We start from the raw sequence: 25,696 nt of genomic DNA, 5'->3' as shown, positions 1-25,696 counted from the left end.
GGAATTGAACTTTTGACTAGTCTTTTTCTTCATTCACTTGGTGAAACTTTTACGCAGATTTTGCCCAAGGAACTGCATAAAATAGGGTCATGGTTAAAGATTACAATGAACTTTACACGTCACAAATTTATCGGTTTAACCAGTTTGTTAAGCAAAACGAGCACGTCTGCAGGCTGCAGCTACATTCAGCAAAGCCTTCCTCGTTCTTCGTCTATTAGAGTGCTTGCTAGTTGCCAGGCATGTGAACTTGACAGGTGCTGCCCTGCTTGGTAATCTGCTCTCTGTAAAATTGTCTACCTGGGAGTGGACAAATCGTAGTTTACCATTTAGCTAGCCTGTTTCAGAGTTTTCTGCTTCATTCCATGTTTCCATCCCCCGAAGAAATTACTGTCCGCCAAACATGCCAGGAAGTTATTAAGACATTTCAGTTTCAGCCTAACCTTTTCAGCTTTGCAGCAAACTGCTTTCCAGTGGTATCGTTTGGGCATATAAAAATGCCAGGACGGTGGAAAACTAGCTTGTGTTTACAAGATGGATGAAACAACACTCGTAAAAAGGGTCAGGGTCATAGCCAAATTCAGAGTCGGAGTATAACACCAAACCCATTTTTCATGCCACAGTATGATGGAAAAGATATAAGACAAGCCAACTACACAGCCCAAGCACCATAATAATAAATATAAAAGAAGAAAACCAGAATTAATTCCTCACAACACCAAACACTTGGATGCAATTTTTTTCTTTTTCTACATGAAAGTATTAACCAGTTCGTATTCTATCCAACCGATCAACACTTTTCCTTGCTCTTTCCAACTGGTGGTCGATGCTTTTCCGGGACTTCTCATGGCAATCCACGCTCCTCCTAGACCTTTCCAATTGATCAAAAGAGATTCTTAGTTTTTCTAGCTTATCCATATTATTAGACTGGTTTTTCAACTTCTCAGGCCTGTCAGTGCTCTTCCTTGGTTTCTCTCTTCGATCAGTACTCTTCCTTGAAACCTCAAATACATCAGTACTTTTCCGGGACTGTTCAAACTGGTCTGTGCTTCTCCTAGAACTGTACCTTTGTGAAGGAGATTTCTCAACGGTTGATATGAATTTCTTGAGATGTCTGATATACTCAGGGTAGTGCTCTAGATCACAGTGGTTCCCTCCTTTAAGCCACAGTGGTTCATACTTCTCTTTGCACAGTTCCCAGAGTTGCTTACCATGAGAGCAATCGACAACTTCATCTGAAGTTCCCTACACAATGATATAAAAGATGAAGTCTTAAAAGCTATAATTGGCGGTTATAGGAAATCATTTTCACCTACCTTTTTTGGGGTAAATTGCAAACAATCTTCTAGACAGTTATCATTTACTGATCAGTAAATTAAGACAGAAACAATGAACCTTAAAATATTTACACATCAAAGCCCTTTAAGGAAAAACTAGATACTTTTCTGTATCAGTTTTTTTTTTTTTTGAAAATTCTTCTATATCAGTTATTTCTCTTCAACTATTACTATTTGAGTTCCTTCCATCTGCCCATCCCTCAAAACTTTTGTTAAAAGGGCATTGTCAATTTTTTTGCACTATGAAAGCAGAAACTATATTTGAGGAAATTAGCAACTTGAACAATTTGGTCATAATCCCAACTTATGCATTAGATTAAATACAAGGATGAGGAAAACCAAACTTACCTTCATTAAACAAAAGCTATACAGTCTACAGAAGATTACTTCTGACTAAGCAATAGAAGCTAAGAAAACTAAATTTCAAAAACTGCAGATGTTGCACTACCCAATGGAATTATCCATGATACTATAATTTAAAAAGAAGAAACCAAACAAGCCAAACCATATATGGCAGAGACATACAGAAAAGTTCAGCAATGTCAACATATGGCATGATTTTCAAAACTAAAAATCACGCATACTAATCTGGTTTAGCCATCAATGGGGTCCATATCGGTCACTTCTTTTCACTTCAAGCCACCCTTCAAATTTCTTCTCAACAATCTTCCCCACATACATCCTTCACCCTCAAATCCCTCTCAGCACCTTCCAAAATCAGCTCTGGCAGTTGCTAAGTTGATTTTAGTCCTCATAAAAGCTAAGTAAATTCGCAGAGATATTATCTTTTCTTTCTAGGTATCAAAACAGAAGCAGTAGGACCTTTGTTGTTACCCAAAGGTGTTCATCAACTATCTCAAGAATAAACTAATATTGAAATACTAAGCAAATCATATATAAACAATGGTTCAATCACGCTCCTCTAGCAAAAATACATTTGAGAAGATAAAAGGGTGTTATAGATGCAAGAAATCTAAATAGCAAGGACTGCATTTAATTTACTTTGCCAGGACTGGCAATCCTCCAAAACTAGTAATTATTTACCCACTGCCATGACAGCTATCTTTTTGTTTCTACTTCAGACATTTGCATGGGCCAAAGTCCAATGCAGATCTAGGTTCGTCAGACTTGATGAAAGAATTGGACCTTAAAAGAAACTCCTAAGCAAGAAACATCAATGGTAAAATCGGTCATAAGGTACGAAGATATGTGAAGTAACATTGAAGGACAGCTTGGTGTAATTCAATTGATACCCCAAAATTTATGTTTAGAATTGCTGGCTAAAGCTCTGATCATTGTCCAATCAATAAGTGTTCTTTTTGGGAAGGGGGGGGGGGGGGGGGGGGGAGGGGAGTGTTTTCATGGTGGACAACAGTTTATTAGATTCGAGAAATTTTTATTTGGAACAAACAAGTTATCACAAGAGATCAAATGAAAATGTAGGAGAAGTAAGAAGCACAAAATTCAAACTTCAGAGTATATCATATGATGAAGAAAAGGTCAAGTAGTGCATAACTATCTCATCACTCAATATTGGGGTTTTCACTTTCAACCGAATCAGAGTTAAGAGTTAAACTCTAGACTTCAAAAAAGAAAAGGAAAAAAAAAAAAAGAGTTCATTAAATGCCATCATTGTTGTGAAGAATTCAATGGCAAAAGATAAAAATCATATAAACAATATAATGGTTCAAATATCTACAACCTAAAGGGATAAATGTGCATGTGGCAGATTCATGAAATCCATAACCCATGAAATCTTAAAGTGGAGGATGAGGGTTATAGATACTTACATGAATGATAAGAACAGGACAATTGACAAGTGGAATTTTATCAATATTCTGCATACAAACAACCCACAAAAAAAAATCACATTATATTTCAAACATTAATATAAATAAATCCTAATAGCAGATAAAATTGGACAAGCAAACTAATAAAATATTATGTTACCTTATAAATGTCAAACCAATATGTACGCTTTACAGGATACATGACTCTTAAGCCAGAAAGTATGGGACTGTGCAGAACAACAGCCCTTAACTGAGGCAGCCGAGCTGCTAGATCCAAAGTGGGGCCACTACCAACAGATTGGCCATAGAGGATGATATCTTCCTGTTTTGTACCATAGCTTTCTTCAAGACATTTATATGCGGCTTCAATATCTGCATATGTATTCTGCTCACTTGGCTGTAATACAAGAAAGATATGGGCTTTAGATGATCATATCAGCTCCACAATTATAATCATATCTTTTACAGAAAGACAACTTTTTTCCCCTCTTTTTAAAACAATTTAAGTTTGTTATATACCTTTCCAGATGATTGCCCATACCCAGAATAGTCATAGCTGCACAAAATCACAGAAAATCTATAAGAAAACAGTCAACTTCAATTTTTCCCTAATGAGTTGCTAAACTAAATTTTCTTGAATGGAAAAAAAGAAAGTCTTTCCAAGACGGCAATCATAATTCCAAGAGAAATGCACAAACAACTCCATCATTTTCTCTTTGGCATGGTGATAAGTACTGGTACTAGACAATAAAATTTGCTACTGCTAAATAAAAACATGAAAATGTTAATAGCTAGCTAGTGCTTCAGTCACAGAACAGTTTATCAGGTTAAACCAACAATGTAATGGTAGTAACTATCAGGTATCAACAAGATGAGACTAACTGCTAAATAAGCCAATTATTCATACAATTCTCACCTAAACCTGGCAAAGGAAAAATCAATTTGCCCACGCTTAACACCATAAATTGATTTCCATGATCACTATCTAGCAACATCTTCCCGGAAACACATCTTTTAATTCCTTTCCAATTAAATCACACTGCTAAAAGGGGCCAATAAAACTTGCATAACACCAGCCATGTATCTATTTCCAGTAATTCCACCCACTCAAGAGGTTTGCATAGAAATCTCCAACTCTTGTAAATGCAATTAACTAAAAAACTAAATGTTGCTACACAAACACAAAAACCAAAAACCCAGATGCCAAGAACCAACAAAATCATTAAGAGAACAGCAAAAAGCCACAGAATTCCGAAAACCCAGATGCCAAAATCACCAAACACCCACCAAATAATAAAGAAAAGTTCCAAACTTTTTTACACAAAAGAATAAGAAAAAAAAGCAGCTGAAAACAGAGTGTACCCCATAAGATTGACCCTCAAGTGGATGCTCAATTCAATGAAAAGCTCATACATCTGACCCAGATCGGCAGCGTTTCCATGAGAGTAAAGCAAAGTGGAAGTAGCCATAGGATGCCTGATGTAAATAGCTACAATCTCCGTGCCACGCCGAGTTGGAAGCCTAAGAACCTCAACGTTTTCTCTATGAGGAAAAGGACTTAGAAGCAAAAGGCCAGTTAATTCATCAGTTACAAGCTTGTATGACGGTGGGTTTGGTGGGAAAAAAGCAAACTTTGCCGCCATTGAAGACGTCACTCCTCCCATCTCTGCCTTTTCTTTTCTCTCTCTGTTGTTCCCTCTGCTTTGCTCTGTTTTTGCTCTGCTTTCAGTTTTTTTTCTTTTTGTTGGTTTGGTCAGGAGGAGTTGGAATTGATGCATATAGACATTCCCTTTTTTTTTTTTTTGCTTTCAGTTATTCTTTTCTCCAGAAGATAAAACTTTTTCAGAGAGAAAGAAAAAGAGAGGATTTTGTTCTTTGTAGTGGCTATTAAGTACTCAAGAGAGAGAGACAGAATAGAGGGATGCTTTTCCTCTGTTGGGTCCTTAAAATTGAAACTTTTTTTTTTTTTTTTGTATAATTTGTTTGTAGGGTCATGGGCTCAAGGGAAATGGACAGGAAAATTTGATGGCAAAATGGCAAAGGGGAAGGGTACTACTAATACCTAACAACCCCATGAACTCCCATGTGGATAAAGTTGATTCATTGAACCATTAGAACTTTGATTATAGCCAAAACCTTGTGCTACTACTAGTTAAAATGGTTATAAAGATTTACGCCTTACTATTAATCATACTTATTAGTTAAACGTATAGTTGAATTTGCCCAAAGTCAAGATTAATTAATAAATTTAAAGTTCGATTAAATTTAATAGAAGTCTTTTACATATGTGTATATCTTGATCATTTCATTGAAAGCATTCTCTTTTCCACAGTACAAAGAAAAATGATATGCTTTCTTGTCCCAAATGATAGGACTCTTACACCAATTATGACATTCGGTTTAGGGTGGCAAATGAGGAGGAATTAGGTAACTTCCAAACAAGTAATTTAAACCTCAATGACTAAGAACCAGCTAGATAAGTTTGGAAAACCAAGAAAAACTCTTTCTATCGTTTAGCTTCTTTGGGGTTCATCACAAATATTCCTTACATTTCTTTAATTTAGAAAAGTTTTTCCAGCATGCCTTGAGCATTTTGCTTGAATACCATGGAATCCCATATCTTTGGAAACTCCTAATATTGATTTCAGGTCAGTGTTTTTGAGAATTTGATTGACATACAATCTCCAGAGCCAAAAGAGGAGAAATCCCAGGTTAAAAGAAGATAAAGCCTTGAGCAATTAAGGATTTTGGACAAGACAATGTCTATTTTTTTCCTTTCAACTTCACAGGTTGAACCTAAATGGAAATCAAGGTGAGTGATTTGAACATATGGGACCAATCTCTTAGAACTTACAAAATTAGCATACCTAACATGCCATAGTCACAAAATTTTTGTTAGATTCCTTGATTAAGTATAGTAGTTGGTCCAAAATGGAGCAGTAATTTAAGTGTTCAAGGTGGGGTAGCAGAACATGTTTTAGCCACATTTAAGCAACCAAAAAGTGCAGAAAGGTCTATAACTTTTTAACCTACCAAAATCTGGCTTAGATTACTGGCCAGGTGAAAATGGAAATCTAGTTAGTAAACTTTTTTGTATGCTAGAAAACATCACATGGCCTCAAGCTCTTTTCTGCTTAAATGGAGGACATAATTGCATATTGATAGAAAAATACAATTGAACAGATGGGTTAGTCCCCCTTCTTTCTTGGCATTGCTTCAATCCCTATGTGTCTTGAAACCAGCACTAAATGCCTAGCACGTGCACCCCTCAAATAACAACCCTCCAAGGATGGATCAATAACTTGGCTACCAAGGAAAAAAGTAGTGACCTCACCATGGAAAGAATCATGATGTTTGAAGAGAAAAATGGCAGGACATAGTGCCTTTCAAGCACTTTAACCCTGTGTTAAAGTACATCTTCGAGATTACTAGTAGGAAGCCATTGAAAACCAACATGCAAAAACAAAGCAAGGGTTGATTTGATATCATGCTCATAATGAACCAGGTAGGGAAATCTTCTGTTGATCTGAGATCCCAAGACAGCCCTGGCAGAAAAAAAGTTCACGAGAAATCTAGCCAGATGCCAAGTTGGTCAAAAACTCAAAACAGATCACGTTGGATTTCTGGTCTAGAAATGCTGCAAGTGGGGCCAATGTAGTGGGAGCCTGGGAGTCCCTGCCTCCAAAGGACTAGTGCAACATATTAACCACTAACCTCATGGACCCAACTTTCAGGGCTTGGAACCAAGGTCACAAGAAAAGGCAAGCCCTAATTTTATGGGGAAGAAAAAGACTTAATAACTACCGATACAATCAAAAGGATAACGAGAGATGAGACCAATAAAAAGAATAAAGGGATGTTTGTGTCATCATGGGGTCCATAACATTAAGCAATGAAAAGAGAAGTAGTGGGTCACTGGGGTCTCACTCATCTTTACCATCATCTTCTTGTTATTGTGATGGGATGATCAGACATGTCTGCAGTGGAGAAGTTTGAAAAGGAGAACAAAGAAAACCATGAATGGAGTTCAAATTCAACTTCCCTGTGGTTCTAGTTTCAGAAAACTAGTAACTGTAAATTCATTCAGCCGCAGCCAATGAAGCCTACTGAGACACCATTCACGCATCTAAGGTATCCACACCCTATATGTAAACTATGAACAATATTGTATACCATCTGAGAAATGTATATTTACTATATTTCAGAAACATTCAGCAATCCAAGATGTTATGGTCTAATCTGAGGCTGAAGAGAACAGATTTTCAAAGGTTACATGGGAGGAGAGCTCAACAATTTTAGGGTAGCAGAAGGTACTGAGGTGCTGACTAGCACTAAGCAAGTAAGCATGAGTGATTTAAAATTGGTCAATTATTTAAGAGATGCTGCCCCCTTTATTAAGAACAGTGGGCCACAAGGAAGAGAAAGAAAACGAGAAGAAAATCATAAATGCACAAATACATACACACATGTACAGACAGAAAGTCACAAATGCACATCCAAAGTCCTGAATGAGGTTAAATGAAACATTTGGATCATGTTCAATTATGCTCAACTGCCATAAAAAATTGCTTCACAGTAGGTTACACAAATCTATTGTAGTTGTATATATTTACACACCACTCCACAGGCACTTCCCAACTTACTTTCTTAGGCTACATGTGGTATACCAGTTACCTATTAAAACTCTCCATAGATTATTAATCCATCATGATGACAGTCACCTCAAGCCTCATTTTCAGTATTCTCTTGTTCCTACTACTTTTACCGAAGATATCTTCCTCTATCCTCTCAACATCTAAGATTCTGAAGCATCTTCCAACACTGTTAACTTAATATTAACCATTATCTCAAAGTTGTACACAGAAAGCAGAGTTGGTTGGAAAATCAGATTGCATTTGACCTCTAGTTAGTTGTTTCTTGGTAGGCTGCAAAGTTGTAAATCAACAACCATCATGAACAACACACAGCTTCCTTTCCATCCAAAACAAGGTTTGCGTGGTCACACTTTGACACAATAGACCTGCATTCAACCATTCCTAAGCTAAAACTGACATTAGCAACCTCCTAACAAACTGCCTCATTGCTTTTTACAGAACATTAGCTTATGATGCTTTTCTCATGCTGATTCTCTGCAGTCTGCAAGATAAAAATATTTTTCTACAAACATTTCAATTCTTGTATTCTCCAATCTTTAGTGATTGCATTGACTAAATTTTCATAAACTATTACAGTTGATCATCAACATGGTGAAATGCGGACAAACAGCACTTTTGCCCATCCTTGCTCCAACAATGTCATGAATAGGTCCAAGGAGTTCCCATTAGCAACGAGCACCCATAGATGAAAGCTCCAAACTCCTGAGTGTAATATATATATCCCTTCCAAATTGTACCTCTCTGGAATTGAACTTGGCAGAACATAAGACACAACCATTACTAGAAATCTCTACACAGATTTTATCCACTACATACATGTGTATAATTGTATGTCTGTCAATGACTGAAACATAATTTAAAAACATTTTGTAGTTGTTACTTTTAAAACAGGCTCTAGATCCAGGAAAAAGATATCCTATTTAGATAGAAACATGAAAACCTGTCTTGGTATTATCCCACTTATATTCATGTTAATGTTAGACGGTAACTAGAGGTTGTTTAACTTGCTGAAGCAGGAAGACTGCTCAAGTTTCAACTCACCATTCGAGCAGAAGGACAACCAATTTGGTTTAATTAAGGGCAGAATTTGGGACAGAAAGAAAGTTCCATGTATAAATTGCACTAAAATTATAAGGCTAATAATTCCTTCTGGCAAGGTTTCAACTTTCAGAATTGGCAGCTTTATTGAACTACCAATTTATCCAATGACAAGTCAAAAGTTGCCACTTCACACCTTCTGCACTGTGACAAGAACTCAGAATTCATATAATCTAATCAAATCTATAACAAATTTCATAGTTGGAATTACCACAGTTCTATTGTTAAATACAAGAACCAAATAGAAGAAGAAAAAGAAATCTTCCTTGACAATCAATAGGATAGATTGCTAACAAAACACCATCAATGGCTTTCAAACAAGTAAAAAATGTATGAGAAACAAATTCCCCAATCCTTCCAGAAGCACCATATTTAGCACCTAAAGTTCATAATATTGCTACAAATGCCTCCACTTTTTTTTTTTTTTTGGAAAAATAGAAGGATTTCATTAATCAACAAGGAACAAAAAATTCCTTGAAAGAAAACAGGAACCAATGTACAGGAGGATATAAAAGATGAAAAAGTGTCCACAAACAGAACACCAGGAACAAAACCAAAAACCCAAGAGCAGCAAAACAAGCGAAAACCATTGGGGCCAAAAGCAGCAAGAAGAACAGAAGCATCAACAGATGCAAGAGACAAACAGCAGCAAGAAGGCCAAACAAACAGAAACAGCAACAAGAGAGAAGCCAGACAGTGAACATCAACAGAAACAGCAGGAAAAGATTCGAGCGAAGAAGAGGAATCTCGAACATCCATCCACACAAAGACAGCAGCAACACAACAGAAAACAAAGCAACCAAGGAACAACACAGCAAGAAGAGAGCAAACAGAATCAGAGGCAGCAGGCAGCAGTCATTGGAATAGTTTTTACTTTTCACACATACTAGATAAAGTTCATCATTCCTACACCATCAATCAGACATTGAGCCTGCTGCTGCTCAAAAGCACAACCATACATAATATCGTTGTTTTATGGATGTCTTACAGATATGCAACACAATGTATTGACTATTGAACAAAGTTTTTTTTTTAATAATTAAAAGAGGATGAAGAAAAAGAAGCTTTCTTTAAGAACCGTCAAAAGGGCCAAAGTTTGCATTATTAGTCTTCCACGAAGAAAGTAGCTTTTCCAAACACAAAATACAGATATGAAAAAAGAACAAAGTAATCTGTTTAGATGCATTGGTCACAACCAACACAAAAACTTAACTGAAAAATGAAAATCAATTGACTATATTCCAGCTATATACAAATTTACTTTGATAGATTGAACTCCAACAATGACATAATTTCATCCAGAATTCATGAATTCTAACTTCAAAATTGGATTTTTTGAACATAAAAATCCCTGTTTTAAAAATTTTTCTACTAAAAGTATTGACATTTCATTCTACAAAACACAAAATCAGGCAACTAAAACGACAATCTAACACATTTGCCTATTAAAAAACATTAGAAACTCTCACCAAAAATGAATGAACCTAAATCTTTCTCCTAAGACGTTTCCTCAGCTTCTTGTATTTGTGCTTCTTCATCTTCCTCTTCCTCTTTTTCTTCACACTATCAACCAAACGAAAGTTCATCTTCTGACTCATATGAGATAGACCCAGATGATGAAATGGGGTTTAAAGACAACCCAAATGAAAAAACCTGGATAAAAAATGGAAGCTTTACAATTGGTCAAGTTCTCTGCTTTGAGTGAACCCTAAAAGTTTTGAGAAAGCTGGCTTGTTGGTCATGGTTTGGCTGTTAAGAACGAATTGGTAAGCAGCTGGGTTTGGTGGTTGAGAGTAGTGGAAAGCAGAGACGAGCCTCGTGAGTGATGGTTTTCTAAGAACCTTTTGAAAGGAGAGGAAGCCATTGACGTCCAAAGTAAAACAAAGTTTTTTCTGCAGGGTTTTAGCATAAGAAAAGCATTTATTTAACAAAAACAAAAAATGGGAAACTACAAAGAGGAAATTATTTGTATTTTTATACCATTATAAAGAAGGAATATTGAATAAAAAGAATTTTAAAACTTTTTTTTAAAATTTTTTCCCTTACATCTAAGCATGAACCAATGTTACAATTATTAAATCCGAAATATCTAGTATTTTGTATTTTTTTTGTTCTTTAGAAAAAGAAAATCAAAAAGAATTTGCAGTGATTTCTCATTAAAATGCTTAATAGCAGTAAATGTAAAAAAAAAAATCAAAATAAAAATATGGAAATTGAGGAGGTGATTTTTATATCTTAAAAGCAAAAAATAATGCTCACTTCATATGATGGGGCATTATTAATCTTCAAACCAAGAAAAGATGCATTCTTCTAAAGAAATGCAGAATGAAAAGCAAAGAAAAAGGAGTTCCCAAAGTATAATGAGGTAATCAAACATATTGATTTTATTAAAATATTGTAAACTACTATAGGTTGCCAGCTTGGGCCACATAGTGGCCATTGGCAGTTCATGTCAAACACAACCGTTAACAGGCCAAGTGAAAGTTTGTAAGAAAATTGTAGATTTGAGCCCCAATCCTACAGGCCGTCATTATTTAGTGTAGGCAATAGTAGTAGGAAAAACAGGGAAGCCTCCCTGCAGCTTAAAACAGTGAGCCTGGAATGCCTTGCTCATCATGGCAGCAGAGGAAAGTGGTGTATTTCTCCATGAAGCGGCGGCACTCAGGGCACCTCATGTTTTCGGGGATCCTTGTGGTGGTCGGGAACTCGAAGCGGCAGCAAGGGTGAGCGACATCATGGAGCCTGTCATGGTACTCCTTGAAAGCCGATTCAAAACCTATTTCAGGCACCTTCACCTTCCATTCGTCATAGCCTCCCAATGCAGGCAAAACTGTGGAGGAATGGCCATTCACCATGGTATTAGACCCCCTGCTGAACACTGCCCATCCACCTTCTCTGTCATAGCTAAGCAGCTTCTTGATTTGTTGCATCATGGGGTCATGGTCATCAGCCCTGCCTAACTGAATCTTGGAAAACAGCATACTCTCTAACCTGGTCCAGAAGAACCACACCATGGCCTGATCTTGCCAGGCGTAGCTAAGCTTCTCCGCATTGATAATTGCTGTCACCTTCCTGACTTGCTCCCTTTTGCTGCTTTTCCCCACATAGACCATCTCTAGAGGAATACGAGCTGCAGTCGCAACACTGCGTGCTGCGGTTGCAAATTTTCTCACCCACTCAACATCGTCCCCTCCAAACAAGAAAATGTATTTGTCCTCTTTAATCTGATCAAAGCAGAATAATTCCAAATCAAAATCTAATCTTAGATGCATGCAGTTGAAGTAGTAAACATCTATATTATATATATTTTCCAACTGCTTAATGAAAAATTGGTGAAGTTTGAATATGTAAATATATATATATACCCAATTGAGGATTATTGGGTCAATGCCATCAACCAGTAGCTCAAGCCTCCATGTCTCTTCCCTCCAGAGAGCTTCTTCCCTCAAGCTAGTGAAGGGGAATGCATTGCTTCCCCAAATCCACATCATGTGGATTGCATTAGGGCAAACTACCTTCCCTTGAGGGTCTAGCACCACAAGGATTGGCTTGTTCCTGAAGTGCCAAACCTCCTTGATGAACCTGATGACTGGCTTCTCTATGAATTTAGGGTCCTGCACCGAGTACCATGGCATGGTACTTCGCAGGTTCTCAAATTTGGTCTGAATTTCACCAGTCAATGGGACAACAGAATGGTCCACAACTGGGATCCAAACAACCTCATACTGACTCTCTAGCCTTGTCGCATGGACCCTGGACTCATTATATATCTGCTCAAGAATCGCAAGCTCATCACTGGAGAAGTCCAGGCTTGATATGAGCAAGAGCACATTTTTCCTTCTCAGCACGTCTAGGCTAACCTGTGAATGCCAATACAACAACAATTTTGAAATATATCCTACAATTAAAACTTCGGCAAATAAAAATTGAAAAAGGGCCATACATGTCTCTTTGTAGAACCGTCGAGAAGGGGCAATTTATCATCCCTGGCATAAATCAAGGCCTTGAGAATTCTCATGTTGTCAATGTGCATCACGCTCGGGTCAAAGAGATTCAGAAGCATCTGGTAAGTTTCAACATCTTTCCTTTCATCTGCAATTAACAATGATAAAATCATCCATGAGAATCTTCAATTAAGTTTTCTGGTGTTGCATTATCTAACAGCATGTGCTCCCATAACTACAAACCTATGTATTTGTAGCAAAGACTGAGCTGCTGTTTCAGATGTTCATATATGTTCTTGAGTTTGTGAGCCAAGGAGGACAACTCCCACGACTCTGAGGTTGATATTGCAAACCTGAAATTAAAGAAAACTATTAATCCAACTATTTTAACCTTAAATTACAAACTCATGGCCCTGTATAATAAAGTGTTGCATATAAGATGATCAAGCAAAACATACTCATGACCCATGCTAGTGAGGCTGCTAATCTGGGTGGCACAAGCCACCATACTCCTGATGGTCCAGTAGACAGCAGTTGGGATATGGGTCATGGCAGTGGCCAGTGCCGGTACCTCCTGTGAAATGTACATTGATGGTAGCTCCTTGAACTCAACAACACATCTAGTCACATCCATCATTGTCCTGATTAAATTGTTGAGTGCATCAAACCGTGGTTTCAGAGGAGCAGTGTGTTCCAGGATTGATGGCAGTTGCTTCAGGATTGCCATTGACTTGGCAAGTTGGTTTGTTGAGTAAATCTGAGCAAGAAGCCAGAATTCTCCATAGTTCAGGGCAAAGGCTGATAGGGACAGCACTAGCTTAGCATCCCATGCATAACTTGATAGCAAGTTGAATATTGCTGTTGTTGTTGCGTGTGCATCCGAACCTCCCATAGCCTTGTATGATAGCTGGCAGTTAAAAATGTTTGTAACATTGAGATATTAGTATTTGTGAATAATAAATATGCCATGATTGTACTAATTTTTTTTCAGTTGTAAAGAAAAAAGAGAATTGTCTGATTGTCATTTGCAGAACCTCGCATGCAATTCGATCAATGATATACGTTAGAGCTTCAAGCATAGCTATATAATTTGCTTGCTGGGCTTTTTCTTCCAATTCAATTTGAGCTAGAGTACCCTGCAGTGAACATCAGAAAGGTGAGCGTTTTCAACAATTTATTTAACAGGACAAGTGCAGCTTATGTTATCCTACCTTAACAAGGAAATCAACATGTTGGGTGGCACGATTGAGAATGTCCTCAACCAGATAGAGAAGAGGTCTGACATCAACTTCTCGGCCATCAGGGGCATGGGTTGTCATAATTTGCTTCATCATCACATTGTCATCTGACATACTTAACATGCTCCCACGGTCACTCCGGATGAGTGCATGACTGGCACTAGGACTCTTCATGAGCGCCTGAGCAGCACTAGGTTTGCTGATAAATGGCTGATTAGTACCAGGAGTGCTGATGTGTGGCTGAATTGCACCAGGATGGCTGGTGATTTGCTGACCAACACCAGGGTTGCTCAGGAGTGGCTGAGTAGCACCAGCAGTAGTGAGGAGTGCCTGAGTAGCAGCACCAGGATTATTCAAGAATGCGTGGGCAGCACCAGGGTTATGGAGGAGTGCCTGAGCAGCAGCAGCGGGATTGTTCAGGGGTGCGTTCATTGGTGCCTGAAGAGCACCGGGGCTTGTCTTCTGAGCCATTGGAGATTACAGAAAAAAAGAAAGGCAAGAAGAAAACTCGGGTTTTGGGTGCAGAAGAGAAGAGGAGAAGATGGTTTTGTGTCTTTGCCTGCCATGAGACCAGCCTATTTATAGCCATCCCAAAAGGAATAAAGCTTACTTGAATCAACTTCCTTGCTTCGTATCCAATTAAATTGCTGGATCGTTAAGAAGAAGCCTATTACTTTAAGTGGTCCTACTGTCCCTCCTCCTCTCACTTTATTACCGTTTGCCGGTTACCCTGCAGCAGTGTTTAACATGGTTGTTTGATTTTAATGTAGTTCAAGACTCCTTGATAGCAACAGGATTGAACACTTTAGAACTCCATTGTGGGACCTTAAATCCAAATTCTTGAGCTACGTACCTCAGCACCAGTTGAAGTTTCAGAGATATTAAGCAGAAAAACTTTGGCTAACCTTGTCAGGATATTGATTTGGAGCAGAGCATGCAACAGTTATACTTTTGGTATAGGATTGAGGTACAGATTACAAAAAAGCTATAAACAGACGGTCCCGGATGAGAATATACAGTATCACAAGCTTCAAAATAAACAATCATGGCCGTCAAATAAAAAGCGAACGAGAAACATGCTGATAGCCAGTGCTGTGCTTAGCTTCCTTGCTTGATTCCGTTTTTTACGTATGCCCATGACTCAGAATTTTTCTCTCCTACAACAACAAAGATTGACATGAAGAAAAGTGAGAGATTTTATTCTTTGCTTTTTCTAAGGCAAGTGGGAAAATTTACTTGGCAGCCCCAGCAAACCTAGCATTTATATCCTTTGTTAGATTTGATTGTTTGCTTTTAATTATAATTGTCTGCAAAAGGAATTTAATTATGTCATATGGTTTTAGCTTCCTTTCTAATGACAGCCAATGATCAACTGGACTGGGAAACAGCTTCAGCTTTACTGCTCTAAAGGAGCTCCTTTCTTTCCCTATAGCATCTCTGCTTGTCTTATCAGTACAGTAAACGCCTTTGAAAGGTTCAAAATGTAACCAAAACGGCATGGCAATCATTAGAACCTACATAGGTTACAGATTATCCTTTTATGGGTGACAAAAATACCCAAGAAAGCGGGGTAGAGAGTAAGAGAATATGTAAGAATGTCAGGTAAATTCTCATTAGAGAAAAATTAAATTACGGAGTATATACACAAAGGGTTTTCAGCTAATCAGCTGATGAGAGAGAAATAACAATTAACTAAATATTGATAACAGACTAACTAACATTTGAAAAGAGTACAGTAAGAAGAATAAAGTTTTAAATGGTAACCATGGAAGGCAGGTATTAGTGACACAATGCGTTCCATTCCTCCTTTATTTTCTTCTTCAATGAAACGGTGCGTGCAGCTCTTTCAGTCTTGCTCACTTATTTTTGAAGTTCTTCTTCTTCATATCTTAGCCTCCTTCATTCTGCTTATCTTCCAGATTTATATATCTACAGCTCACATCTTATAATGTGGATATGTTCATGCATGCTGAAAGGCATGGTAAAGATTCAACTCTTGATAATTTCTTAGTATGCATTTTTGGCTAATTACCCTTACTTCGTAGGTTATTACAGTGACGTGCAGGTTAGAAAATTTGATTCTGTATGGGGTACATAATATAACAAGTAGGGTCCTCAACATGTATGACAAAAAGAAAAAAAGTGTGGAATTCAAGCCAACATCTTAATAGTTGAATTAAACAGTATTCTCATAAAGTAAACAAAGTTCTAACTGAATTACAAGATCTTTGAGGTGGCTTATTTTATGTTGAAGTCCAAAGAATATCGATCCGTTACTGGTTAGGAAAGCTGATCAGATGCTAAGTGAAGCAATTAATGAAACTGAATAGTCACAGACATGAAACTCAAGACACAGACCTTAGATGTAAACACTGCAACTTAGCAAAAAATCAAAGTATTTGCATTGCTGGTGAAATAGAACAGCACTTTCTTTTCTTTCAAATGAATACAATAAAGTTTTTTTGTTGTTGTATCTTTGATTATTGAAATGAAGGGTAATTAGTTTTTATGATGTGGTTACAAAGCTGCTGGTCAATCTGCTTAACTTTTTCTTTTTATTTTTAGCATGAAGTTGATATTCCACACTTTTCAAGTAATCCAGCTTGTAGATCTAACCCTTCTCAATCACAATAAGCCTAATCCCAGTTGGAACTTATACCAGATTGAAAATTTTCAGGGAAGTTAAGTCCAGCAGATGGTTGTCATGATAGTTATGGATGTATGTAGTAGTAGTATCTGCAAGGGGAATTAGTTAGCAATAAGACAATCTTCAAAGAGCATGAACTTTGTCACCATCTTAGTTTCTCTAAATTTAAATATTCACATTGCAGATTTGACCTAAACTCAGATGGTAATATCATATCTTAACTGGTGTGTTTAATTCGTCTAGTTGCAGCTCTCTCACCACCATACCACAGATTCAACCCAACCCCTAAACTACCTTTCTCAGTTCTAATTGAGGACATAGGCTATATGATGTAATTTTGCATGCACCTGACTTATCAATTAAACCTAAGCAAGCATCTTGCAGTTAGCAACACAAGGGCATTACCATACTTTAATTATATCTATATAAGAATTTGGATGGAAAGAATTCTTATCTTGATCATACAAATTAAATTAGCATATAGTTGTCACATAAAGAATAGTAACTTTTCTTCTGCATCTAGGCAGTGTTGGGTTCCATTCTGGATTCTATTTCTTGCATTCCTTCGAAAGAAATATGAAATTCCTGAAAGATTACTGTACTTTCTTGCTGAAAGAAGCTAAAGACTCCATTGTTTTTATTCTTTTCTTTTTTTGTCTTTGCTAGTGGCAATTAAATGCATCTTACTGATATTTCCTCCATCTTTTTTCTTTCATATCTTCTGGCCAAAATTGACAGAAATTATGCATGGCCAACATTCATTATCTTCTGCAATTTTTACTCATATGGTGGTACATTCAGTTCTGAATTCTCTTATTATCAATGATCATATCCAAGACAAAAATAGAATACTGTAATCAAAAGACTTGTTATTATATCTTAATACAGAACTCACATAATATCTGTATGTTAAACCACAAGGTTTAACTCAGATATTTTCTTACATGGTGCAATTTGAGAGAGAAATATCAAATACAAGCACACAGTTTCTTAAAGCTCATACTTGTTTAAATTATTGCAAGCCTTTAATATATAAAAGGAACATCTTCTCATCATTATTATCAGTTCATCATCAATAGTAGCATAGCAGCATCTATGCTTATGTTCCTTTATTCATCGCAGCACCGGTACAGGATGTACCTCTCCATCATACGTCCACAGTCAGAGCAGGTCACTCTTTCTGGAATTCTACCAGTAGTACCTGGTAACTCAAGTCGGTTGCAATGATGTGGGGCTGGATGCTGTAAAAAGTAATCATGCACTGCTGGCACCAAACCTTTTGTCTGCAGGTCCGCTGCCCACAGATTATACTCCGTTAAGCAAGTTAAAAATGCACTTCCCTTGGCTCTTGTCAACTCTGCTGAACCTCTACTAAGCAAAGCCCATCCATCTCCACTGCCATCATATGTAAGCAATGTCATGATTTCCCGAGTTATAGGATCATTCTCATCTTCTTTGCCAAGTTGGTACTTGGAGTACCACATGCTCTCTATCCTAATCCAGAAGTACCAAACTGCAGTCAGGTTTGGCAAGCAGAAGCTGAGCTTTTCTGCAGTAATAGTAGCCATGTTTCTGCTGACACGTTCCTTTGGATTGCTTTTTCCCACATAAACCATTTCCAAGGAAAGACCAGAAGCTCTTGCAAAAGTGCGTACAGCGTTTGTGAATTTTCTAATCCAGTCCATGTCCTCTCCTCCATACAGGAATATGAATCTTCCTTCTGATATCTGATAAATAGGAGAATTTCATATACACTAAACCATGAGGGAGTTTTTGTGGATACAGAAAAAGAAAATCAGTACTGGAAACTTGAGTAAAAATTGCATACATTCAATTCTTTTAGTTAGTGGTAGCAGTTACTAAGACATATTAGATTAGATAGACATACCCAGTTCAGAATCACAGGATCAATGCCACCCACAAGCAACTCAAGTCTCCAAGTCTCTGCCCTCCATAAAGCAGTTTCCCTTTCAGTGGTGAAAGGGAAGGCCAAAGAACCCCAAATCCACATCATGTAAAGTGCATTTGGGCATGTGACCCGTCCTTGTGGATCTAGAACCACAAGAATAGGCTTCTTCTCAAAATGCCACACTTCCTTGATAAACTTGAACACTGCCCGATCAATCAGTGAAGGGTGTTGCAAAGTGTACCATGTCATAAGAGCCTTTAAATTCTCAAATTTATCTTTCTTGATTTCAGACAATGGCACAGATGGGTCTAGCACTGGGAGCCACACAAACTCATATTGACTTTCCAGCCTTGACGGTTGGCTCCGGGACTCATTGTATATCTGTTCAAGAATGGCAATCTTATCTTGCAAGATGTCTAGATCTGATATGAGCAGTAGAACATTTCTTTTCCTTAGAACATCAATATTAACCTGGTTTTGTCAAATAAAGGGAGGATGACCGATCAGGGAGCAGAAAAGCAATAAACCAGCATCGTCTATCAGGACTGGAAAAAAGCTTACTAAATTTTCTTTAACTGTAAGATTAATCCCAAAGTATTAGTCGATGAGCATAAATTATAATTACATTTGTATGTTATACAACAGAAGTAAATAATTTTAAGTTTCCTTTTAATGGCTTAAAGAAATATATCCAAAATAAAACAGTGAAGAATTAAAAACAAGAGCAAACCCTTCTGTTTGTGGCTCCATGAATCAGTGGTAGTGGATCATCCTTTGGGTTAATCAGTGCCTTAAGAATCTTAATGTTGTCAATCTGGGCTGTCTCATACAAATACAGAAGGTTCTGATAGGCTTCTAAAAATTTTCTTTCATCTGCACCAGGAGGTTTTTAGCCCCGTTAAATTGTAATCATGTAAATGCTGCATCTACCATTGATAATATTGTGTTAGCCATGGTAAGCTCACCTATGTGCTTATGGCAGGCAGATAGCAGACCAACTAGGTGGCTGTGCATGCTATCAAGCTTGTGAACCAAGCTTGATAGCTCCCAGGACTCCATAGTGGATAAAAGATACCTGAAACCAACAAAATCTCATGTTTCTCACACCAGCATCAAAAGCTTAAATGATTTTTCTATTTCTTCATAAGGATAATAGAAATTATGGCTAAATAAGCTATACTCTTAAACAAGTACCAAAATAGTTTACAATAATTATACGAGTCACAGAACTTCTTCTAGTAGATAGCGATAATTAATGTTTGGGTCACTGGCAAGCAACAAACAAGGACCTGTAGCAGGCTCTCAGATATTTTAAGTTCTACAAAATGCAGCAGTATGTAAATGATGGCAAATTGGTACATACCCTCTGCAACCTTGGAGTTTTCTAGGTGATTGGATTTCATAAATTAGAGATCGATAACATAATTTATGCTAAAAATATCAAAGACGTACTCATTCCCAAATCCTGAGAGGCCAGTAATCTGAGATGCACTTGCCAACATGCTTCTGATAGTCCAGTAGATAGCAATTGGTATATGGTCCATGGCTGTGGACATTGCAGTGACATCAGCTGAAATGTACTTCGATGGTAGCTCCTTAAAGTCAACTATACACTTGGCAATGTCTACCATAGCTCTGATGAGATTTTTAGTAGTTTCAAACCGATACTTCAGCATGCTAGAGTGCTGTAAGATTTCAGGTACTTGTCTGAGGATAGCCAGATTTTTGGCTAGTTGGTTTGAGGTGTAACTCTGGGCAAGGAGCCAGAACTCCCCATAATTAACTGCAAAAGCCGATAAAGCTATCACTAATTTGGCATCCCAAGGATAGTTGGATACGATGTTCAATATGGACATTGTAGTTGCATGTGCTTCCCCAGTTTCAGTGCATTTGAACGCAATCTGCAATACCAGAACTGTTTAGTCACACATACATCTTCCAGCATTTATAGAGAGATCAGGGAGAGAGAAAGAGAGATACTAACCTCGCTGGAAATCCGATCAATGAGAAACGACAAAGCCTCAATCATGTCAATGACATCGGCTTGGTAGGTCTGGTCTTCCACTTCTTCAGTATGTGCCTGTTAGACAAAAAATGAATTAACAGCATAAGCTAGTGCTAGAAAATAAAAATAAAAGAAAGAAGATGGCTTGTATAACTTTATGGAGTTTAAATTCTACAGCATCAAAAATTTCTTTGATATATATAAATCCAGTCCAAGTTCTACTAATTATCTAAGTTACCAGAATAATTCAGACACCATTACAATACTCAAACGCCCATGATATATAGTAGTATCATCATTGGCAAAATTTATTAGCTCTAAGAGTAGGAAAAAGTAATGTAAAATAGAAGAAAAAATAGAGTGATCAGAATAGGAAGTTTCACCGGTGCAACAATGGCACTTGGCGCAGCACGATTGAAGATGTCTTCAACGATACGCAGAAGAGGTCTGACATTTATGACACGCCCGTCGGGAGCATGACTTGCCTGAATTTGCTTTAACATCACACCGTCTTCAGATGCTGAGAACTTCAGTTTCTCACCTACAATGGGTTGCTGCTGCATTTTGGCTGCAGGTGTTAGCTTGGACTCCATGTAGGCTTCTAATGCAGAATTAATGAATGTTTAGGGTGGTGGGAGCGAAATAACAAAGGCTATATGTTTATCTTGGGAGTAAGCCCTGGCCTTTATATAAGATTACATGAAGTGTAAAAGCCAAGTTGGATCTACTTCCTTGCTTGCTTCCAATGTGGTTTCATCCTTGAAACTTCAGGAATACACATAAAATCAAAGCATATTCACTATTGAAAGGGGCCGATGAATCTGCAGCAGTAGATTTACTACATGAAAAACCTGCATCATCAAACAGGCTGTGTCTGGTTTTTAACCATGTATCAATGCTTAAAACAATATGTTCCTCCTGTTATCCAGTGGTTTAGAGAGTACTTTGTGCTTCCTTGCTTGATAGATTTGTTTCAATGTCCTAATGGGGAATAAAACAAAGGCAAAGGTGTACAAGTCATGGCTTTGTTCTTTGCTTGTTGTTTAAGCACTGGAAAGGTTCTGACTATCATACACCACTGCTTTGTTGAACGACAAAGAATCCAAATCCATGAATGTTTGAATTTAGTTGATCTGAATTTTTTTTTTCTTTTGTTTTTGTTAAAAATAGAAAAAAAAATTATGAAATTAATTGTATGATAAGAAATTCAAAACATGTTAGACTTTGGAGTTACCTTAATGATAATTTTGTTTCTTCTTTTTTTACATTAATGAAAGTTAAGAATTAACTAATAAATCTATGTACCCTTCATCAATTTTAAAAATATATTTTCTATATCTGTATTCATATAAATAAAAACTATTAGCTAAACAATATTTTTATTAAAATGTCAGTCTAATTAAAATATCTATCATTTCATGATTACAATTCAGGATAGTGGAAAATATAGAGGAAATATTTAATATGATTCATTTTTTGCAAATAATATTTAACATAATTTAACTGCATAAATATTAATTTAAAATATATAGTAACTTATTAATATACTAACTAGTCAAATTAGTAATTTAGATTTCTTATTAATATAATATTTAGTCAATATATATATACCATATATATATGCTCAAAAACTATATATATTAACAATATACTATAATAGTATATTAATATATTTGTAAGTAATGTATATAGTAATGTAAAGTATATTATTAATATGTATGGACATAGCAACTTATTAATATATTAATTAGTCAAATTAGTTATTTAGATTTTAATCGAATTACTATTTAGTGTATATAACCTATATTAACAAGACAACTTAGTTATTATTCAAAAATTAAAAAACAAGAAAACTTAATCTAAAATCTAACCTATTAACAATAATATAACTTAATTTAGAAATTAAAATGTAAATGATCATGACTAATTTAATTTACTAAGCTTCTTCTTGGTCTTTAGAATTTTAGAGACTTTTACACTCTTCCACTCAACTCACCACTCCACTGACCTCGCCTTCTCGACTCTAGACCAATCACCATCAGACTATACCTACACCGGTGACTCTCTCCTCAGTCCTCGCATTCTCATTTCTCACTCTCTTAGTCTTAAACAATCACAAGTTTCTTTTCTTTGTTGTTGCTTGTTGTTGTGGCGATCTGATCTTAGTCACTAGCTTCTACTGTCGGTCTCGAGTCTAGCTGCTACCATCAGCCTTGAATCCCCTTTCCAAATGATTAAAATTAAAAGTAAACTGTAGGGCTTAATGATTTTCCATTTGGGTTTTTTTTTTTTTTGTTGCTACTAGCTGCTGCAATTATGATTCCCTTTTCTAATTATGAATTTGTGATTGAAAATTTGAAATGCTTGCACTCATTTCAATGCTTTGATTTTTGTGCCATGCATGTTTGATGATTTGGGTTTTTATTTATTATCAAAGTAAAAAATTACTGCATATATCATATTAACTTGAATTAAATATAACAAAATTTATTACATATTCATTTTACTGATAATTCTAACCCATCTCCTTGAGATTAAATTTGGTTACACCTAAATTTGATCTCATCTTCATGATTTTATCAATAGACATATTCTTTGTCATAGCGTCAGCAAGTTGATCATAACAACATTTTTCTTAGCCAGACAGCATGGTTGGCTACCATTGATAGTAAGATACACTCAACTTCAGCAAAAGATAATGCCTCCCTCCACCTCCTGTTTTCTTGAATTCCCAGAGAAAATACCATTTTCAAAAGAGAATACATACCTGGTAGTACTCTTGGAATCATCAATATTCCATCTCCAATCACTGCTAAAGTAGCCTCTAAGGTCTAAGCTGCAAGCTTTGCTATACAAAATGCCATAATCTAGACTTACTTTTACATACCCTAATACTTGTTTTGCTACAGTCGAGTGAGAAGGAGTAGAAGTATGCATGAATCTAAATAGCATTGTAAGATTATAGTGCAATCATATTATAATCAATAGATATAATATGATTGTAGTTCAAAACTAATAGAATCAGGTTGTATTGCACTTTGCAATATAATTAAAGATATTTTACCTTTCAACTTGTTACTTTATTAAAAACATTTTATAATATTATAATTTTTTGTATATAGATTTCAAGGAATATCTTTTTGTTATTCTCAATAGTCATAGTGACTATTAATAAAATTTATATTATCTTTTAAAGGAAAAAAATAAAAATAAAATATGTGACATTAAAAATATATTTAAGAGATGATATTATATAAAAATTAATAATAAAATATATAAGTATATTAAACTTGCATTTTAATAAATAGGGATAATTCTAGAAATTGACATTATATTTATAATAAAGTACTTGTAAACCAAATGCTGCAATATTATCTTCCTTACATTTTAATCATTAATTACTTTGTTTATATACTAAATGTTGCAATATTATATTATCTGCAATCACATTACTTGTAATCATATTACTTACAATTATATTAGCTATAATCACATTGCATTATAAAGTACCAAACGTAAGCTTAAAGTTAATATTTGATTTGAGATTGAAGGGCTAAGGTGTAATAGATAAATTATATTTTCAACATTTATCAAAATGATTTGTTGGTAAAATTGGTAAGTGCTTGGGTTGTTTTTCATGTACATGTAAATTCGATTTCTAACCCCAATGATTTTTTACACATTTATTATTTTGTATATTATAATAATTAATAAGGCATTAGTAAAAATAATAAACTTTGATATATTTATAATAAACTTTATTATATAAGCTTTAAATATTATACATAATATTTTACATATATAAAATAATATTTATAGATAAACATAATATATTATATATTAATTTATAATAGTAGTAATTACTTACATATTAATATGTATAAGTTATACATTAATTTTATATAGTATATCAAATATGTACAATCTTTATATAATAACATTAATATTATGATATATTATTTTGTATTACTTTATCATATACGTTATAAGACAAATTATATGTTATGTTGTTACATATATAAAATTTGTATATATAATAACTAACAAACAATATATTATATGAACAAAGAGAATAATTAATAAAATTATTAAGTATAGTCATATAAATAAAGTTTATTATAGATTATAGTTATTATCTCTGTTATATGATCATTTGTATATATAAAAAATTATGTTAATAGTTTTTATCACTTAAAAGTTAATTACATCACTTTGGTATGTTCTATTGACATAAGTATAAATGTAACACTAATAATTTTATAAGTTGCCCTTGGAAGATTCTAAAACAAATATTCGTTGGGCCATTACCTAACAAGTTTTTGGCTAGATATTTGGATAGGAGAACGCACTCTAATAGATGCTGCTCGATCAATGGGAATGGATATTGAAGACCAAAGTTGTGTCAATGAATTTATATTGCCAAATGGGGAATGGGATTTAAATCATTTAGCAAACTATCTTCCAGCAGAACTTTAGGGAGTATGTCAGGGATTAAGCCTAGCTTGGGACTTGGCTCATCGAAATATTGATCTTCAAGTTGACAGTAAACTTGTGACACAAGTCATTACTTCCTGATTCATCCATGTTCCAATTCAAGCCTAATCCAAGCTATTCAAAGCCTACTTCATCGTCAATGAGAAGTCTTTATTTGTCTTGTTTTCAGAGAAGGAAATGTGATGACTGGTTTGATAGCTAAAAAAAGTTTTTATACAGATGAAGGATTTGGTTTTATGACTAGAGCTCGATAGTTGATGATGAACAGTGATAGGGATTTGTTTTTTCGAATGATTAAATTTTAAAATTTTATTTTTTGTAAAAAATTAGTAACATCTTTAAGCACATCATCCGTCACGTGGTAGTGTCATTATTCAAAATAACATGTCAACATGTCATGTGACAGACTTTTTTTTTAAAAAATATCACGTGATAGATGATATTGTATTAAATTGACAACAATAGTTAACCAATAGTTAATTATCAGAACTTGTTTAATATAAACTAGAAGAATGAGAACTTAATTGAAATTAATAAAAATATAAAAACCTAATTAAACTTAACAAAAATATAAGAGTTTAA

At 35.6% G+C, this 25,696-nt stretch overlaps 3 protein-coding genes and 1 long non-coding RNA gene across 4 annotated transcripts; 1 reads left to right on the top strand and 3 right to left on the bottom strand.

The window, feature by feature from the left end:
* Positions 569–5,048, bottom strand: LOC18600883 (protein ABHD17B). Its single transcript, XM_007031605.2, has 5 exons — positions 4,487–5,048; positions 3,644–3,680; positions 3,285–3,521; positions 3,125–3,172; positions 569–1,242 (listed from the first exon to the last, which is right to left on the bottom strand). The coding sequence occupies exons 1-5, from the start codon at positions 4,900–4,902 to the stop codon at positions 760–762; spliced, it is 1,221 nt and encodes a 406-aa protein (XP_007031667.2). The 5' UTR covers positions 4,903–5,048; the 3' UTR covers positions 569–759.
* On the top strand, positions 7,057–10,607 carry LOC108661523. The gene is made up of 2 exons (XR_001927365.1): positions 7,057–7,463; positions 8,356–10,607. It is a non-coding gene; the product is annotated as an uncharacterized LOC108661523 (long non-coding RNA).
* On the bottom strand, positions 11,234–14,623 carry LOC18600881 (protein SIEVE ELEMENT OCCLUSION B). Its single transcript, XM_018120292.1, has 7 exons — positions 14,033–14,623; positions 13,856–13,957; positions 13,280–13,728; positions 13,065–13,174; positions 12,821–12,969; positions 12,243–12,737; positions 11,234–12,101 (listed from the first exon to the last, which is right to left on the bottom strand). The coding sequence occupies exons 1-7, from the start codon at positions 14,528–14,530 to the stop codon at positions 11,460–11,462; spliced, it is 2,445 nt and encodes an 814-aa protein (XP_017975781.1). The 5' UTR covers positions 14,531–14,623; the 3' UTR covers positions 11,234–11,459.
* Positions 17,557–21,260, bottom strand: LOC18600880 (protein SIEVE ELEMENT OCCLUSION B). The gene is made up of 7 exons (XM_018118846.1): positions 21,004–21,260; positions 20,600–20,695; positions 20,068–20,516; positions 19,581–19,690; positions 19,346–19,488; positions 18,595–19,086; positions 17,557–18,433 (listed from the first exon to the last, which is right to left on the bottom strand). The coding sequence occupies exons 1-7, from the start codon at positions 21,211–21,213 to the stop codon at positions 17,816–17,818; spliced, it is 2,118 nt and encodes a 705-aa protein (XP_017974335.1). The 5' UTR covers positions 21,214–21,260; the 3' UTR covers positions 17,557–17,815.

This window comes from Theobroma cacao, chromosome 4 (assembly GCF_000208745.1).
Source record: "Theobroma cacao cultivar B97-61/B2 chromosome 4, Criollo_cocoa_genome_V2, whole genome shotgun sequence".
In the NCBI taxonomy this organism is placed as follows: Eukaryota; Viridiplantae; Streptophyta; class Magnoliopsida; order Malvales; family Malvaceae; genus Theobroma; species Theobroma cacao.
The sequence above is the reverse complement of the archived record's forward strand: the minus strand, read 5'-3'. Positions and strand labels throughout refer to the sequence as shown.

Coding starts and splice junctions, on each gene's coding strand:
- LOC18600883 (XM_007031605.2), bottom strand. CDS start 4,902: ATGCATCAATTCCAACTCCTCCTGACCAAACCAACAAAAAGAAAAAAA. Junction 3,681..4,486: donor TTGAGGGTCAATCTTATGGG/GTACACTCTGTT, acceptor GATTTTGTGCAG/CTATGACTATTCTGGGTATG. Junction 1,243..3,124: donor GTCCTGTTCTTATCATTCAT/GTAAGTATCTAT, acceptor ATCATTGTGTAG/GGAACTTCAGATGAAGTTGT.
- LOC18600881 (XM_018120292.1), bottom strand. CDS start 14,530: ATGGCTCAGAAGACAAGCCCCGGTGCTCTTCAGGCACCAATGAACGCA. Junction 13,729..13,855: donor TTGATCGAATTGCATGCGAG/GTTCTGCAAATG, acceptor TTTAACTGCCAG/CTATCATACAAGGCTATGGG. Junction 13,175..13,279: donor CTCACTAGCATGGGTCATGA/GTATGTTTTGCT, acceptor CTTTAATTTCAG/GTTTGCAATATCAACCTCAG.
- LOC18600880 (XM_018118846.1), bottom strand. CDS start 21,213: ATGGAGTCCAAGCTAACACCTGCAGCCAAAATGCAGCAGCAACCCATT. Junction 19,691..20,067: donor CTCTCAGGATTTGGGAATGA/GTACGTCTTTGA, acceptor TGTTGGTTTCAG/GTATCTTTTATCCACTATGG. Junction 18,434..18,594: donor ATCCTGTGATTCTGAACTGG/GTATGTCTATCT, acceptor CCTATTTATCAG/ATATCAGAAGGAAGATTCAT.